The sequence below is a fragment of the Oncorhynchus clarkii genome, chromosome 16 (assembly GCF_045791955.1).
Source record: "Oncorhynchus clarkii lewisi isolate Uvic-CL-2024 chromosome 16, UVic_Ocla_1.0, whole genome shotgun sequence".
Classification (NCBI taxonomy): domain Eukaryota; kingdom Metazoa; phylum Chordata; class Actinopteri; order Salmoniformes; family Salmonidae; genus Oncorhynchus; species Oncorhynchus clarkii.
This window is the reverse complement of record NC_092162.1, coordinates 2,084,157-2,102,898: the sequence shown is the minus strand read 5'-3', so window position 1 is coordinate 2,102,898 and position 18,742 is coordinate 2,084,157. Positions and strand designations below refer to the sequence as shown.

The following is an 18,742-nucleotide window of genomic DNA, read 5'->3' as shown; positions in this document are numbered from 1 at the left end:
GTAGCCAGACAGACAGTACCCAGTCACAGACAGTACCCAGTCAGACAGACAGTAGCCAGTCAGACAGACAGTAGCCAGTCAGACAGACAGTACCCAGTCACAGACAGACAGTACCCAGTCAGACAGACAGACAGTACCCAGTCAGACAGACAGACAGTACAGACAGACAGTACCCAGTCAGACAGACAGACAGTACCCAGTCAGACAGACAGACAGTACCCAGTCAGACAGACAGACAGTACCCAGTCAGACAGACAGACAGTACCCAGTCAGACAGACAGACAGTACCCAGTCAGACAGACAGACAGTACCCAGTCAGACAGACAGACAGTACCCAGTCAGACAGACAGACAGTACCCAGTCAGACAGACAGACAGTACCCAGTCAGACAGACAGACAGTACCCAGTCAGACAGACAGACAGTACCCAGTCAGACAGACAGACAGTACCCAGTCAGACAGACAGACAGTACCCAGTCAGACAGACAGACAGTACCCAGTCAGACAGACAGACAGTACCCAGTCAGACAGACAGACAGTACCCAGTCAGACAGACAGACAGTACCCAGTCAGACAGACAGACAGTACCCAGTCAGACAGACAGACAGTACCCAGTCAGACAGACAGACAGTACCCAGTCAGACAGACAGACAGTACCCAGTCAGACAGACAGACAGTACCCAGTCAGACAGACAGACAGTACCCAGTCAGACAGACAGACAGTACCCAGTCAGACAGACAGACAGTAGCCAGTCAGACAGACAGTAGCCAGTCAGACAGACAGTAGCCAGTCAGACAGACAGTAGCCAGTCAGACAGACAGTACCCAGTCAGACAGACAGTAGCCAGTCAGACAGACAGTAGCCAGTCAGACAGACAGTAGCCAGTCAGACAGACAGTAGCCAGTCAGACAGACAGTAGCCAGCCAGACAGACAGTAGCCAGCCAGACAGACAGTAGCCAGTCAGACAGACAGTAGCCAGTCAGACAGACAGTACCCAGTCAGACAGACAGTACCCAGTCAGACAGACAGTACCCAGTCAGTCAGACAGACAGACAGTACCCAGTCAGTCAGACAGACAGACAGTACCCAGTCAGACAGACAGACAGTACCCAGTCAGACAGACAGTACCCAGTCAGACAGACAGTAGCCAGTCAGACAGACAGTAGCCAGTCAGACAGACAGTAGCCAGTCAGACAGACAGTACCCAGTCAGACAGACAGACAGTACCCAGTCAGACAGACAGACAGTACCCAGTCAGACAGACAGTACCCAGTCAGACAGACAGTACCCAGACAGACAGACAGTACCCAGTCAGACAGACAGTAGCCAGTCAGACAGACAGTACCCAGTCAGACAGACAGACAGTAGCCAGTCAGACAGACAGTAGCCAGTCAGACAGACAGTAGCCAGTCAGACAGACAGTAGCCAGTCAGACAGACAGTAGCCAGTCAGACAGACTGTAGCCGGTCAGACAGACAATAGCCGGTCAGACAGACAGTAGCCGGTCAGACAGACAGTACCCGGTCAGACAGACAGTACCCGGTCAGACAGACAGTAGCCGGTCAGACAGACAGTACCCAGTCAGACAGACAGTACCCAGTCAGACAGACAGTAGCCAGTCAGACAGACAGTAGCAAGTCAGACAGACAGTAGCAAGACAGACAGACAGTACCCAGTCAGACAGACAGACAGTACCCAGTCAGACAGACAGACAGTACCCAGTCAGACAGACAGTACCCAGTCAGACAGACAGTACCCAGACAGACAGACAGTACCCAGTCAGACAGACAGTACCCAGACAGACAGACAGTACCCAGTCAGACAGACAGTACCCAGTCAGACAGACAGTAGCCAGTCAGACAGACAGTAGCCAGTCAGACAGACAGACAGTACCCAGTCAGACAGACAGACAGTACCCAGTCAGACAGACAGTACCCAGTCAGACAGACAGTACCCAGTCAGACAGTAGCCAGTCAGACAGACAGTAGCCAGTCAGACAGACAGTAGCCAGTCAGACAGACAGACAGTACCCAGTCAGACAGACAGACAGTACCCAGTCAGACAGACAGACAGTACCCAGTCAGACAGACAGACAGTACCCAGTCAGACAGACAGACAGTACCCAGTCAGACAGTAGCCAGTCAGACAGACAGTAGCCAGTCAGACAGACAGTACCCAGTCAGACAGACAGACAGTACCCAGTCAGACAGACAGACAGTAGCCAGTCAGACAGACAGACAGTACCCAGTCAGACAGACAGACAGTACCCAGTCAGACAGACAGTACCCAGTCAGACAGTAGCCAGTCAGACAGACAGTAGCCAGTCAGACAGACAGTACCCAGTCAGACAGACAGACAGTACCCAGTCAGACAGACAGACAGTACCCAGTCAGACAGACAGACAGTACCCAGTCAGACAGACAGACAGTACCCAGTCAGACAGACAGACAGTACCCAGTCAGACAGACAGTAGCCAGTCAGACAGACAGTAGCCAGTCAGACAGACAGTACCCAGTCAGACAGACAGTACCCAGTCAGACAGACAGACAGTACCCAGTCAGACAGACAGTACCCAGTCAGACAGACAGTACCCAGTCAGACAGTAGCCAGTCAGACAGACAGTAGCCAGTCAGACAGACAGTACCCAGTCAGACAGACAGACAGTACCCAGTCAGACAGACAGACAGTACCCAGTCAGACAGACAGACAGTACCCAGTCAGACAGACAGACAGTACCCAGTCAGACAGACAGACAGTACCCAGTCAGACAGACAGTAGCCAGTCAGACAGACAGTAGCCAGTCAGACAGACAGTACCCAGTCAGACAGACAGTACCCAGTCAGACAGACAGACAGTACCCAGTCAGACAGACAGTACCCAGTCAGACAGACAGACAGTACCCAGTCAGACAGACAGACAGTACCCAGTCAGACAGACAGTACCCAGTCAGACAGACAGTAGCTAGGTTTCCATCCAATTTGCGACAGATTTTCACGTGAATATTATAAAATCATTGTCCAACTCAATCAGGTAAATCTCCTGGACTGCATTATTACAAAACACACTGCATGACAGCTGTTTCCTCTGGGAAAAGGCCATGATGGAAACACTGCAGCACCATTAACTCCTGCTATAGATCACAGGTAATCCACTGGGCCGGCTCTCTCCAACCTCTTAATCCCAGTTTAAAAACCACAGAATATCACACCGCAGATCAACATCAACTACTAACTCGGATATGTCAACCCTCTCAGTTACCGGATGTAGGCCTAGACGTTCTTAACCTCGCTTTCAGGCTACATAGAAACACATGATAGAGGTCAATTTAAATACCTGTGTAAATAAATGTACAATTAAATACCTGTGTAAATAAATAAAAATAACTACCTGTGTAAATAAATAAAATTAAATACCTGTGTAAATAAAATTAAATACCTGTGTAAATAAATGTACAATTAAATACCTGTGTAAATAAATAAAATTAAATACCTGTGTAAATAAAATTAAATACCTGTGTAAATAAATGTACAATTAAATACCTGTGTAAATAAATAAAAATAAATACCTGTGTGTTTGATTTGAATGACTAAACTGAAATCATCTCAACAGAGCCACTGTATACAGCTACAGTATAATGACCAAGAGCCAACATGCCTAGAATTACACAGCATAACCAAAAGTATGTGGACACCTGCTCATCCAACATCTCATTTCAAAAGTCATGTGCATTTACAAGGAGTTGGTCCCCCCCTTTGCTGCTATACAGCCTCCACTCTTCTGGGAAGGCTTTCCACTAGAGGTTGGAACATTGCTGCTATAACAGCCTCCACTCTTCTGGGAAGGCTTTCCACTAGATGTTGGAACATTGCTGCGGGGACTGATGTTGTGGTCATGATGCCTGGATCGCAGTCGGCTTTCCAATTCATCCCAAAGTTGTTTGATGGGGTTGAGGTCAGGGCTCTGTGCAGACCAGTCAAGTTCTTCCACACCGATCTCGACAAATAATTTATGTTATGGATGTCCCTTTGTGCACGGGGGGCATTGTCATGCTGTAACAATAAAGGGCTTTCCCAAAACTGTAAACACCAAGTTGGAAGCACAGAATAGTCTAGAATGTCATTGAATGCTGTAGCGTTAAGATTTCCCTTCACTGGAACTAAGGGGCCTGAACCATGAAAAACAAACCCAGACCATTATTCCTCATCCACCAAACTTTACAGTTGGCACTATGCATTGGGGCAGGATTCGTTCTCCTGGCATCCGCCAAACCCAGATTCAACCATCGGACTGACAGATGGAATGTTTTTCCACTGCTCCAGAGTCCAATGGCGGTGAGCTTTACACCACTCCAGCTGACGCTTGGCATTTAGCATGGTGATCTTAGACTGCTGTGCAGCTGCTCGGCCATGGAAACCCATTTCATGAAGCTCCCGACTAATAGTTATTGTGCTGACGTTGCTTCCAGAGGCAGTTTGGAACTCGGTAGTGAGTGTTGCAACTGAAGACAGACAATTTTTTACACGCTACGTGCTTCAGCACTCAGAGTCTTGTTCTGTGAGTTTGTGTGGCCTACCACTTCGCGGCTGAGCAGTTGTTGCTCCTAGAGGTTTCCACTTCACAATAACATCACTTACAGTTGACCGGGGAAGGTGTAGCAGGGCTGATATTTGACAAACTGACACGTTGAGCAGGTGGAATCCTATGACAGTGCCACATTGAAAGTCACTGAGCTCTTCAGTAAGGCCATTCTACTGCCAATGTGTGTCTGTGGAGATTGCATGGCTGTGTGCTCGATTTGATACACCTGTCAGCAACGGGTGTGGCTGAAATAGAATCCACTCACTTGAAGGGGTGTCCACATACTTTTGTTTGTATATAAAGTGCATTCGGAAAGTATTCAGACCCCTTGACTTTTTCAACATTTTGTTACGTTACAGCCTTATTCTAAAATGGATTAAATACAAAAACATCCTTAGCAATCTACACACAATACCCCATAATGACAAAGCAAACACAGATTAAGACATTTTGGAAAATGTAATAAAATAAAAAAATCTGAAATACTTTATTTACATAAGTATTCCAACACTTTGCTATGAGACTTGGAATTGAGCTCTGGTGCATCCTGTTTCCATTGATCATCATTAAGATGTTTCTACAACTTGATTGGAGTCCACCTGTGGTACATTCAATTGATTGGACATGATTTGGAAAGGCACACACCTGTCTATATAAAGGTCCTATAGTTGGCAGTGCATGTCAGAGTAAAAACCAAGTCATGAGGTGGAAGGAATTGTCCGTAGAGCTCAGAGACAGAATTGTGTCGAGGCACAGATCTGGGTGAGTGCACAAAACATTTTTGCAGCATTGAAGGTCCCCAAGAACACAGTGGCCTCCATCATTCTTTAATGGAAGAAGTTTGGAACCACCAAGACTCTTCCTAGAGCCGGCCGCCCGGCCAAACTGAGCAATCGGGGGAGAAAGGCCTTGGTCAGTGAGGTGACCAAGAACCCGATGGTCACTCTGACAGAACTCCAGAGCACATCAGCGGAGATGGGACAACCTTCCAGAAGGACAACCATCTCTGCAGCACTCCAGCAATCAGACCTTTATGGTAGAGTGGCCAGAGAGAAGCCACTCCTCAGTAAAAAGCACATGACAGCGTGCTTGGAGTTAGCCAAAAGGCACCTAAAGGACTCTCAGACAATGAGAAACAAGATTATCTGGTCTGATGAAACCAAGATTGAACTCTTTGGCCTGAATGCCAAGTGTCGCGTCTAGACAAAACCTGGCACCATCCCTACGGTGAAGCAAGGTGGTGGCACCATCCCTATGGTGAAGCATGGTGGTGGCACCATCCCTACGGTGAAGCATGGTGGTGGCAGCATCATGCTGTGGGGATGTTTTCAACAGCAGGGACTGAGAGACTAGTCAGGATCATGGGAAAGACGAACAGAGAAATGTACAGAGATCCTTGATGAAAACCTGCTCCAGAGCGCTCAGTACATCAGACTGGGGTGAAGGTTCACCTTCCAAAAGGACAATGACCCTAAGCACACAGGCCAAGACAACGCAGGTGTGGCTTCGGGACAAGTCTCTGAATGTCCTTGAGTGGCCCAGCCAGAGCCTGGACTTGAACCCGATCTAACTTCTCTGGAGAGAACTGAAAATAGCTGTGCAGTGACGCTCCCCATCCAACCTGAAAGGGCTTGAGAGGAGACTAATGGGAGAAACTCCCCAAACAGGTTTGGCAAGTAGAAGACTCGAGGCTGTAATCGCTGCCAAATGTGCTCCAACAAAGTACTGAGTAAAAGGGTCTGAATACTTATGTAAATGTCATATTTAAGTGTTTTATTTGTAATACATTTGCAAAAATTACTAGAAAACTGTTTTTGATTTGTCATTATGGGGTATTGTATGGTTTAAAAAATATATATATTTTAGAATAAGGCTGTAATGTAACAAAATGTGGAAAAAGTCAAGGGGTCTGAATACTTTCCAAATGCACTGTATGTATGTATGTATGTATGTATGTATGTATGTATGTATGTATGTATGCATATATATATATATATATATATATATATATATATATATATATATAATGCTTAGACCTACATCTAATGCATAAATATATATGAATCTAAAAAGCTCACAGTTTGGTGGGGAGGTAAGTGGGCGTGTCATCCTTGCTCTTGATGATGTCATTGCACTTGTCCAGTGTCTGGAAGACAGTGAAGGTGTCTCCTATGCTGTAGAGGGTAGCCAGGTTCTTCGCTAGCAGTTTCCTGGTGGGAGGGCCAGGGGCACTGCTGATCAACCCTGTCAGCTGCTCAACCAACTTCTTCTGCTTCTCCTTCACATCCACCTGGCAAGGGGAGGGAGGAGGAGGGGTGAGAATAGAGGGGTAGGGGTGGTGGGAGAGGGGAGGGGGTGGGGAGGGGCGGGGGTGAGAGGGGGGAGGGGCGGGGGTGAGAGGGGAGGGTGAGAGGGGAGTGGGGTAAGAGGAGAGGGGAGTGGGGTAAGAGGGGAGGGGCGGGGGTGAGGGGAGGGGAGGGGGAGAGGGGAGGGGTGGTGAGAGGGGAGGGGGAGAGGGGAGGGGTGGTGAGAGGGGGGGAGGGGTGGTGAGAGGGGAGGGAGAGGGGGGGTGGTGAGAGGGGCGGGGCAGGGAGGGGAGGGGTGAGAGGGGAGGGGAGGGGCGGGAGGGGTGAGAGGGGAGGGGCAGGAGGGGAGCAGGGGGGAGACAAACACAGAGAGAGCACGCAAACACACAATCAACAAAGTGTAAGTTGCAGATAGATGAAATCGAATAACACTGACAGCACAGGTGTATGTGCAGTGTAACACAGGTGTATTGGCTAGCGTGAGTAAATTCGTCTCTCTGTCAACTCACCTTGTTTGCTGCCACTAGAACCTTGTCCAGGAAGCGAAGCCATTCGAAGATGAAGACGGGTCTCTTAGCCTCAGTGATCTGGGCTAGGGCTTCCTCGTTCAGAAGCAGACTGTGAGCCAACTCCATGGCGATAGTAATCCAGCTAGCGGTAGCTAATAGCCGATAGCTCTTGGGTAAAGGGTCCTCTCCTTCAGCTCACAGAGCCCAATGATACAGCCTCCTCAACTCTGGAAATGTATTGGAGAGAGAGTATATTCACAATGGTATTATATATCAGGCCGGATAGAGACCAAAGATAAACGTCAGAGCAAAGAGGATGTAACGGTAGCTAGCTAGCTACAAGCTAACGTTACAGAGTCAGAGGTGGTCGCACCTGCCAACTATATTGGCTAGTAGTTAGTGTTTACTAACAAATAAATATTAACTTGGTAACGTTACAATGCTTCACAGTACCGGACCGTTATGTAACCAACTAATTTAACTGATATCTGGCTAACTAACTACGTTTATAAAATGTTAAACTGACGTTGCAATGATAGAAGAGGGTTAGGAGCACAGCTAGTAAACATTAGCATTCAGGACACTTGCCACACAGCTTACTAGACCCAAATGAATGTCTAAAAAAACTCACGATCAAACGCCTTACACGAACACATCTATTTCATACAGTTAATCACAGACGTAAATAAAGAGTAGGCTTTAATCAACCAAATAAACAGAAACAAAAAAACAACCTCGTCCTACCTGTTTTGTCGCCAAGATCATTGACGAATCATTTGCCGTCAACTGTGTCGGTGATGTGTATAAACCATGATAAATTACAGGAGCGCTGTTTTGAAGTCACCCCGCAGCCATCTTGGTACTCTTCAATTAAAAAAATATATATTTTGGAAGCCATAGAAATGCACATATTAATTAACGTCTACATTCGTTTTTGACACGTTTATTATATTACAGACACCTTAATGTATCATTTAAAATTAGATGTCAGCTAAACAGAAATACATTTAAAAAAATATATATATAAAACATTTTCCTTAAAATATATATTTTTGAGAATACTAATGCTACTTTCCACACTAAAACAACTTAAATACATGTACATTTTGTTCTTGAAACATTTAATTAAAATGCTGTAGAATTCCATTCATTCCTACGGAGGACTGCTTCCTACTAGGGAGTACCAATATGGCCGACCGGAGGCTTCAAATCGACTCGGATATATTCCACTTTTCGAGGTACTCGGTCCTAGCATATGAATGCAGCAATAACGTCAGAAAACCATAGGTTATACACGTCATTCGTCGTCGGGACTAGGGTGGCAGACAGTAGATTTATAATGCTCTACTAACAAAAAAGCTGTTAGAATTGTAAGTATATGCATGTCCCTTAAGGTCCTTGTGTAATTGTAATGTGATATTGTACCCCCTAGCTCGATTGTCTATTGTTTGTAATCTATGTATGCTTGTGTTCCCTCATGTGCTTTATGTATTGATTTGAAATTAATTTAAAAAATAAAAAAATAAAAAAATACATTTAAAAAAATTTAAAAAGACAGTAGATTTATATTTGAACAAGAGTTGACCCTATTATGAAGAGATGTACTGCTTGTATTATTTACCTACGATATAAACCATTTGAAACATTTTTATGTCATTAAATATTTTGGCCAAATTTCATATTCCCAAATGTAAATCATTAAAAAACACACATTTTTCTTACCTTACCAAAAGAAATATAAAAATATTTTATCACAATTAAATACTGTACCAACAATATATTTTAGGGTTTGTGTAATGCGTTAGCTCCGCCCCTGGCCCGCCCACACCTTTGTACAATTTCTATGTCAGATTTTTTCCCCAAATAGTATTTAGACGCGCAACATGTAAACGGAACCCATCAAATGTGCAGAGGTTCCAGTCGGAATCTTTTCGCGAACGGAAAGGGGTTGTCACTAGTTACCACATCCACAAAGTCAAAATTGTCTAGCTATGTCGTAAAAAAAATATAAAAACAAAAATAGCTTTTTGGTCTTAATTGAAGGTTAGTGTTAGGCATAAAGTCAGTAACTTGGTGTGTTTAAGGTTATGTTTAAAATCAGATTTTAAGAAGATGAATTGTAGAAATCGGCGGGGTTTAGCTGATTATGACATTGTGGATGTGGTAACTAACTAACGTTAGTGACGACCGAGAAAAGGTGAAAGCCAGCTGAACAATAATAGTCCTACAATAGTTCACTTGTTTGGTTTTACAAGTCAATCATGGCTGAAGACGAAGATGATTATATGTCTGATGCCTTTCTCAGTCAAATGTGAGTTTTTTTCCCCCTTCAGTTTCCGTACGGTGAGCAAATAAATTGTAACTAACGGCTACATCAGAGTGCGAGTTTGTGATGGTGGGTACCATTAGCTAGCTAGTTACTGGAACATTAGTTAACGTAGCTAATTTGCTAGCTACACAGATGAATAGGGGCCACGTTCGGTTGCCAAACGTTGCATATAGAAATGCAATTATAAAGACGACATAATACCTTGGTCTCTTGCTTGGAATACATGTTGGAGAGGCAGATTTAGCTAACGAGCTAACTAGTCAAAGACATGCTGATTCATTTAAGTAGTAGTAGTAGTAGTAGTAGTAATTGGCTGGATCAAAAGCCTGCACGTCGGGTTTCAGGTGACTGTCTCACCTCACATTTAGTTACATATTCCACAGAAGAATATTCAAAAAATATACTTTAGTGTCTATTGTCTGGTTATTACATGTGTTCCGTTTATAGCCAAGTTCTCAGTTTATGTGCAAGGTTCTCTCTGTGTCCCATCTCTCTGGTAGACCAGATGTGAAGCCCGGTATCCCGATGGTGAAGCGCGTGAAGGAGGCCCTGAGGAAAGAGGTGCTTCACAAGGAGAAGAACGTTAAGAATCGCCAGAAGACTATTAAAGAGTTGGAGCAGGAGAGTAGAGAGATGGCACAGCATAGCACCATTAGCAACCAGAACAAGGGCTTTGCTCTGCTGCAGAAGATGGGCTACAAAGCTGGACAAGGCCTAGGGAAGCAGGGTTAGTCCTCTCCAGTTCAACTCAGAATGTATCATATTACTTCTTAACTGAATCAGTTCAACTCAGAAATAAATGTCTGACTTTAATGTATTCAGCTAGGAGTTAGGCCAGACATCACCATAACTAAGTGATGGAGTTAGTATTGTAGCAAAGTCGGGGGGGTAGTCCAGAGTGGGACTTGAACCCAGCACTTCGGTACTGTCAACCCAACACCTTATCAGTTCCGCTAAGAGATGTGAACCCTTGACGAGGTCGCTGTGTTGGAATAAAGTTGTTACAATATGACGATCAGACCTGACATCACATGGTAGATTTTCTTCAAGTATTGATTCCTGTCTTTATTCCCTCTTGCAGGGGCGGGAAGAGTCGAACCTATTCCATTAAATATCAAAACAGGTGAGAATTCATTTTTATATCCAAAATGTAAGTAAATTCTAACCTACACATTGACAGTGTATACATTGTATGTATCAACATTACCTTTCTGAAGAGATGTAGCCTACCTAATGCAATTAATACATGATCTCTAACATTACCTGCTATAGAGATGTAGCCTACCTAATGCAATTAATACATGATCTCTAACATTACCTTCTGAAGAGATGTAGCCTACCTAATGCAATTCATACATTATCTCTAACATTACCTTCTGAAGAGATGGAGCCTACCTAATGCAATTAATACATTATCTCTAACATTACCTTCTGAAGAGATATAGCCTACCTAATGCAATTCATACATTATCTCTAACATTACCTTCTGTTATTGAAATGGTTGTAAACATACTGCATCATCCTGTGGTTATGTATCACTCAGACAGAGGGGGCATCGGGATGGAGGGAGTGAAGAAGAGGAAAGCGGAGGAGGAACTTGAACATTACCGTCAGAAAGCCCGGGCCAAACAACAGAATGAGAAGCAGTCCCTGGAGGACTTCAGGTAAAGACCTAGTCCCAGATGGCACCCTGTTCCTTATTGGCTCTGGTCTAATGGCTCCCTATTGGCTCTGGTCTAATGGCACCTATTCCCTATTGGCTCTGGTCTAATGGCTCCCTATTGGCTCTGGTCTAATGGCACCTATTTCCTATTGGCTTTGGTCTAATGGCGGCCTATTCCCTATTGGCTCATGTCTAATGGCGCCCTATTCCCTATTGGCTCTGATCTAATGGCACCCTATTGGCTCTGGTCTAATGGCACCCTATTCCCTATTGGCTCTGGTCTAATGGCACCCTATTCCCTATTGGCTCTGGTCTAATGACACCCTATACCCTATTGGCTCATGTCTAATGGCACCTTATTCCCTATTGGCTTTGGTCTTATGGCACCCTATTCCCTATTGGCTCTGGTCTAATGGTACCCTATTCCCTATTGGCTCCGGTCTAATGGCACCCTATTCCCTATTGGCTCTGGTCTAATGGCACCCTATTCCCTATTGGCTCTGGTCTAATGGCACCCTATTCCCTATTGGCTTTGGTCAAATGGCACCAGTCAGGTGCTGGTCAAATGTGTTCTAATGCTGTGTATATGTGTTCATGTGTTCTAATGCTGTGTACGTGTGTTCTAATGCTGTGTACGTGTGTTCTAATGCTGTGTGCGTGTGTTCTAATGCTGTGTACGTGTGTTCTAATGCTGTGTACGTGTGTTCTAATGCTGTGTACGTGTGTTCTAATGCTGTGTACGTGTGTTCTAATGCTGTGTACGTGTGTGTTCTAATGCTGTGTGTGTGTTCTAATGCTGTGTGCGTGTGTTCTAATGCTGTGTATATGTGTTCTAATGCTGTGTGCGTGTGTTCTAATGCTGTGCACGTGTGTTCTAATGCTGTGCACGTGTGTTCTAATGCTGTGTGCGTGTGTTCTAATGCTGTGCACGTGTGTTCTAATGCTGTGTGCGTGTGTTCTAATGCTGTGTGCGTGTGTTCTAATGCTGTGTATATGTGTTCATGTGTTCTAATGCTGTGTTCATGTGTTCTAATGCTGTGTGCATGTGTTCTAATGCTGTGTGCGTGTGTTCTAATGCTGTGTGCGTGTGTTCTAATGCTGTGTGCGTGTGTTCTAATGCTGTGTGCGTGTGTTCTAATGCTGTGTATATGTGTTCTAATGCTGTGTACGTGTGTTCTACATCAGAGTGAGGATGAGGACAGAGAGGGAAGAGCAAAAGATTGAGGGGGACCTCCGGAGGAGTCAGAAAGCCTGTGAGCAGCTGGACAGTCAGAAGGTTAGACACACACACATACACACATAGACACACACACATACACACATACACACACACACACATACACACACACATACATACACACACACACACACATACACACACACACATACATGCACACACACACACACACACACACACACATACAAACACACACACACATACATACACACACACACACACACACACACAGTCTTTTATCTGCAAAAAGTCAATTTGGTGGAAACACACCTCTGGTGGAAAATGTGTGGATTTTACAATATTTACCTGAAATCTATTGCCAAGAAGAAGACAGGGGCTTTTATGTTTAACTCTGACTATACTGAATACTCTCCTTTTGAATTCCAGGGTGTCCCGGTGCCCAGGGAAGACTGGTACTGGCCTAAACTGGTTGTTGAGGAGGAGGAGGAGGAAGACAAGGTGGTTGAGGATGAGGAGGAAGAGGAAGACAAGGTGGTGGAGGAGGATGAGTTAACTGTTAGTACATTTCATTTGAATATGATAGAAGCTTCAGGAAAGAGACTAAAGATATGGCCAGTTAAAGAATAGACGTTTTAATGGCATGAAACAGTAGGGTTGAATTAAGAATAGACGTTTTAATGGCATGAAACAGTAGGGTTGAATTAAGAATAGACATTTTAATGGCGTGAAACAGTAGGGTTGAATTAAGAATAGACGTTTTAATGGCGTGAAACAGTAGGGTTGAATTAAGAATAGACGTTTTAATGGCGTGACACAGTAGGGTTGAATTAAGAATAGACGTTTTAATGGCGTGACACAGTAGGGTTGAATTAAGAATAGACATTTTAATGGCGTGAAACAGTAGGGTTGAATTAAGAATAGACATTTTAATGGCGTGAAACAGTAGGGTTGAATTAAGAATAGACATTTTAATGGCGTGAAACAGTAGGGTTGAATTAAGAATAGACATTTTAATGGCGTGAAACAGTAGGGTTGAATTAAGAATAGACGTTTTAATGGCGTGACACAGTAGGGTTGAATTAAGAATAGACGTTTTAATGGCGTGACACAGTAGGGTTGAATTAAGAATAGACGTTTTAATGGCGTGACACAGTAGGGTTGAATTAAGAAAAGATTAAATAATAAATTGAATCTAGATTATTATTTTCAAGTTCCTCCTTTGACAACCCTGTTTTCCTGATATTTTCTAGTCACTGGACAAGCTACAAATTCTGACATCATATTTAAGAGGGGTCCATTTTTACTGCATATGGTGTGGCACCGCTTACAATGGTAAGAATTGAATCCTCCTCGCTTAAATAAAAACATCCCTGGCCATTGTAAGACATTGAATAGCACTTTACACGGTTTGTGACCTACAGATGAGGAGGATCTGTGCTCTAATTGCCCTGGAGACGCAGCTGTAGACCACGATGACTGAACCACTGCAGAATAATCACCAGAAGAGACTGGAGGCATCGACCAGTCGGATTCGTTAACATACGGGGATTATAAATGGGATCGGAGGCCGTATGAATGAATGTACCGATCTGTAGGATTTTTCTCTTTAGAGCACAATGAATAAGGTTACGTGAACAGGGAGGGACTGATCCTAGATCAGCACTGCTGTTCTGAGCCGGTTGATGCATATAACAGCTGCCCCTGTATGATAAATATAGGTGAGTTTTGACCTATAAAGTGTGCGTTTGTATTATTTATAATGTAGACAGGACATTTTATGTAATTTCTTCCTGAACATAAAAGAAAACTTTTTTTTTTTTGATATGATTCAGAAACCATGAATTAAAAAGGTTATTTAGATTATAATCTGTATTGTGTTATTTGTACATTTGACAGGCAAACTTGATATTAGCGTAGGGTTCATTCATCCCATGTCATCCACAGACCACCAAGTCGAGATGTTTGCCTCCTTATCTAACACGTTGTATTCAATAGGATGCAACATTTATTGCAAATGCAGACATAATTTTTGGAGCTGTTTAAAAAGTATATATGTTTGGCACTTTCACCAATTTGTTGGCATGTAAACACACTTTTTTTCCTTATTCGTTTAACCTAAAACTTCTCACATACATATTACTAACTGAATTTCGTATTGTTTTATTTGGGGAATATAATTCTTTGTAGCCAACACATAGACGTCAGCCCAGTAGCCATATTGACTGATGACGTGTGGTTCGGGAAATCGAAACCAAAGATTATGGATATAGTGACAAGACACGCGTCTCTCCTTCCTAACAATGGGAGTTTTGTCCACAACGCGGACCGGCGGGCTGTCTAGCTCCGACTTATCCTTTCTTTGGACTTTTAACGTCAACCGCCTGTATTCAATAGAGAGAGACGCTATGCCACTCCTCAATTCCTGAATATGCATAGCCGTCTCGAGACAAATTCCGATATAGTGTTGTTGTTTTTTCAAAGTTGCCGTGATGTCACGTGTCCTACTTAAATCAGTAAACTCGTAACAATTTAACCATTGCAAAATGTATATTCGAGCAAATAAATCTCACGTAGCAAATAAGCCATTACTTTCTTTGTTGACCATATTCGACACTCGCATTGACCTCCATAAAAAAAAACTCACGCAACCTGCTGGAGACGGATTTTCATCCGAGTTGAGCATCTCTCTTCCTTTTCCTCTCTGTAGAAACTTTTCCTCTCTTTTGAAGCACAAAACGAAAGTAAAGCGCGATGACTGGACACTGACAGCAGTGCAGTCGCTAAGTGTTCAAACACTTGTGGGGACCATCTACACCAAGGACTCTAACTATAACAATAAATGATACATAACTATATAACGTTAGAGAGCATCCACACTAGAGAAACGTTGATCGTTCTACACCGATCAATCCACTGGTCAACGCATCCTACTGCACGCTAAAAGGCCTATTAATAAATCGGTAAGTAACACAGACGATTCAGTACATTAGGGTGTGTTCATTGTCATAGTGTGAACTGCAAATAATACTTCAATGCACATGTCACGTAAAAAAATATATAGAAACTCGTATTTAAATGAAGCAATTCAACAACATATGCTGTTTAGCCTGCACGTCTTTTATATAATGTCATTGCTTGCTTGGTTCCCAACTGATTTCCATTTTTCGAATGGATGTCAATTTGTTTTGGATCTTATTTTTCACTGTGTTCATCTCTCTGTTTGACCTGTGCAACCATTAACAATGCATCAGTGTAACAATATCATTTCTGTGGCCAAAGTGATCACACCCACGCACGCTCTCTCTTCGCACGCTCTTCGGTGGAATTTAACGGTGGTTGGTATCCAATAGGTTGCGTTACCGTCCCCAACTGGACTCTAGTATAAATCCATTATACTTTGTGATAAAACATGTTTTTTTAAACACCCAAGTACTTCTCTACAGCTGCTACCACAATATCTATTTTCTGTGATTCACGTGCCATTTCTGCGGTACAGTTAAAAACCATTGCTATGAATGATAAGAAGCCAACCTTCCTTACCCGGTAGTTTATTTGGACTAGGCCTATTTTACATTCAGTAAGAGCAAGACTGTTTCTCCCCAAGAAAAGGCTATTTAGGCCTAGTATTAAAAAAAAAGTATAAAATGAATGTCCTACAGCTTTTGTAGACTGTAGCTATTCCTGGGATGACACGTGAAAATGAATAACGTAGATACAAGGAATACAGTCGAGGTTTGAGTCCGTGTAGCCTATTGCGCGTAAGAACAGCTGGAAGAGAGAAAGGCTAGTTGCTTGGCGGAAGTAAGACGCTAAATATTAGGCCATTCATTACATAGGAAAAAATGTGGGTTCTTTGAGTAGGGTGATGGTTCTATGTGGAACCACAATGACTCAAAGAACCCTTTGAGCTCTTCAACGATTCTTTACTATTCACAAAAAGGGTTCTTTGCTCCTTTAGTGAGAATCAAAATGTAAGGGAGGCGGCTCATTGGAATATCTGAGGGAGTGGTTTGGTACAGACCTTTTTGTGCAACCATGAGTAATAGTGTCATTCCAGTTTATTTAATGTGTTGTGTCATGCCATTACATATTACATAAACCTATGGCCAGTGACTGACTCATGTACTGTAAGGTCTTGAGTCTATTGAGAAATCAAATTAAAAAAAAAAAAAAAATGATATAGCCCTTCGTACATCAGCTGATGTCTCAAAGTGCTGTACAGAAACCCAGCCTAAAACCCCAAACAGCAAGCAATGCAGGTGTAGAAGCACGGTGGCTAGGAAAAACTCCCTAGAAAGGCCAAAACCTAGGAAGAAACCTAGAGAGGAACCAGGCTATGTGGGGTGGCCAGTCCTCTTCTGGCTGTGCCGGGTGGAGGTTATAACAGAACATGGCCAAGATGTTCAAATGTTCATAAATGACCAGCATGGTCCAATAATAATAAGGCAGAACAGTTGAAACTGGAGCAGCAGCCAGGTGGACTGGAGACAGCAAGGAGTCATCATGTCAGGTAGTCCTGAGGCATGGTCCTAGGGCTCAGGTCCTCAGAGAGAGAGAAAGAAAGAGAGAATTAGAGAGAGCACACTTAAATTCACACAGGACACCGAATAGGACAGGAGAAGTACTCCAGATATAACAAACGGTTGACTAAATCAGTCAGTGGGTCTCAGTTCTCTCCTCAGAGTCCTCCAGCTGTTCCAGAGGTAGCTATTTCATTCAACTTAATGTAACGGATGTGAAACGGCCAGCTAGTTAGCGGTGGTGCGCGCGAATAACGTTTCAATCGGTGACGTCACTCGCTCTGAGACCTTGAAGTAGTAGTTCCCCTTTGCTCTACAAGGGCCGCGACTTTTGTGGAGCGATGGGTAAAGATGCTTCGAGGGTGACTGTTGACGTGTGCAGAGCGTCCCTGGTTCGCGCCCAGGTTGGGGCGAGGCGACGGACTGTTACATTAACACAATAATAACACCTATGGAATTTCAACAATATAATACAGCTAACCTGAATAAAATAAAAAAAAACTGTATGGTTCATCAAAATGATTTATGAAGAACCTTTCAGATTGAGAATGGTTTTGTAAAGAACCTTTCTCCATAAAGGTTCTATAAAGAACCATAAAAAATGGTTATAACCATAGAATATAGAATGTTAGGAAAGAGTTCTTTATTGAACCATCATGGGTTCTATGTAGCCCCCAAAAGGGTTCTATTTAGCCCCAAAAAGGGTTCTATGTAGCCCCAAAAAGGTTCTATGTAGCCCCAAAAGGGTTCTATATAGCCCCAAAAAGGGTTCTATGTAGCCCCAAAAAGGGTTCTATGTAACACCAAAAAGGGTTCTATATAGCCCCATAAAGGGTTCTATATAGCCCCATAAAGGGTTCTATATAGCCCCATAAAGGGTTCTATATAGCCCCCAAAAGGGTTCTATATAGCCCCAAAAAGGGTTCTATGTAGCCCCAAATAGGGTTATATATAGCCCCAAAAGGGTTCTATGTAGCCCCAAAAAGGGTTCTATGTAACACCAAAAAGGGTTCTATATAGCCCCATAAAGGGTTCTATATAGCCCCATAAAGGGTTCTATATAGCCCCATGAAGGGTTCTATATAGCCCCATAAAGGGTTCTATATAGCCCCATGAAGGGTTCTATATAGCCCCATAAAGGGTTCTATATAGCCCCATAAAGGGTTCTATATAGCCCCATAAAGGGTTCTATATAGCCCCATGAAGGGTTTCCCTGTGGTTTACAAGCCAAAGAACCCATATGTGGTACTATATAGAACCATGTGTAGCTAAATAGTAGGGCTATAAATATAACCTGTCAAAATGAAAGATAATAAGTTTCCAGATAATGAAATGGCAGATCTGTCCATTCCTCCAGGTTGTGCTCTGCAGTCCCCACCCAGGGCACACAAATCTCCCATATTGATTAGGCCTACATTTTTAGACAAGGGCGTTATTTAGTTGATTAGTCATAGGTCCATGCTGGACGGTTTACCATCACCAGAATTGCATTTGAACCCAGTCTGGCACAAAGAGAACATTCCTGTGGGAGATAAGTCTATACACAATCTATATACACGTGTACTGTTTACCACATAGAAATAAATATTTTTTATAATTTAATTATAGTTAGGCTTTTCTTTTATTCCAGGCTTTATG

The 18,742-nt window shown here is 43.4% G+C and overlaps 3 protein-coding genes across 6 annotated transcripts in view; 2 read left to right on the top strand and 1 right to left on the bottom strand.

Moving 5' to 3' along the window:
- Positions 1-8,238, bottom strand: part of LOC139367866 (HEAT repeat containing 5B) — a 158,847-nt gene extending 150,609 nt beyond the window's left edge. Inside the window, exons 1-3 of the mRNA XM_071106209.1 lie at positions 8,139-8,238; positions 7,395-7,621; positions 6,658-6,869 (exon numbers count right to left, since the gene is read on the bottom strand). Of these exons, the coding sequence (XP_070962310.1) occupies positions 6,658-6,869; positions 7,395-7,520 (338 nt within the window). The 5' untranslated portion in view covers positions 7,521-7,621; positions 8,139-8,238. The remainder of the gene's footprint in view (positions 1-6,657; positions 6,870-7,394; positions 7,622-8,138) is intronic.
- A 1,255-nt stretch (positions 8,239-9,493) lies between these two features.
- Positions 9,494-14,729, top strand: LOC139367403 (G patch domain containing 11). Of its 2 annotated transcripts, none has more exons than XM_071105603.1 (8): positions 9,494-9,705; positions 10,224-10,450; positions 10,805-10,846; positions 11,267-11,387; positions 12,572-12,662; positions 13,011-13,139; positions 13,835-13,916; positions 14,006-14,729. In XM_071105603.1, the coding sequence occupies exons 1-8, from the start codon at positions 9,656-9,658 to the stop codon at positions 14,062-14,064; spliced, it is 801 nt and encodes a 266-aa protein (XP_070961704.1). In that variant the 5' UTR covers positions 9,494-9,655; the 3' UTR covers positions 14,065-14,729. The 2 variants fall into 2 exon arrangements, with proteins under 2 accessions (XP_070961704.1, XP_070961705.1); XM_071105604.1 differs by having other exon boundaries at positions 9,580-9,705; positions 10,229-10,450; positions 14,006-14,445.
- A 103-nt stretch (positions 14,730-14,832) lies between these two features.
- The window catches only part of LOC139367863 (eukaryotic translation initiation factor 2-alpha kinase 2), a 41,185-nt gene continuing 37,275 nt past the window's right edge, over positions 14,833-18,742 (top strand). For all 3 annotated transcript variants that reach the window (XR_011626890.1, XM_071106202.1, XM_071106201.1), the window contains exon 1: positions 14,833-15,544. The gene's annotated coding sequence lies outside the window, so the exon portion shown is untranslated. The remainder of the gene's footprint in view (positions 15,545-18,742) is intronic.

Coding starts and splice junctions, on each gene's coding strand:
- LOC139367403 (XM_071105603.1), top strand. CDS start 9,656: ATGGCTGAAGACGAAGATGATTATATGTCTGATGCCTTTCTCAGTCAA. Junction 10,847..11,266: donor TCCATTAAATATCAAAACAG/GTGAGAATTCAT, acceptor TGTATCACTCAG/ACAGAGGGGGCATCGGGATG. Junction 11,388..12,571: donor CAGTCCCTGGAGGACTTCAG/GTAAAGACCTAG, acceptor GTTCTACATCAG/AGTGAGGATGAGGACAGAGA.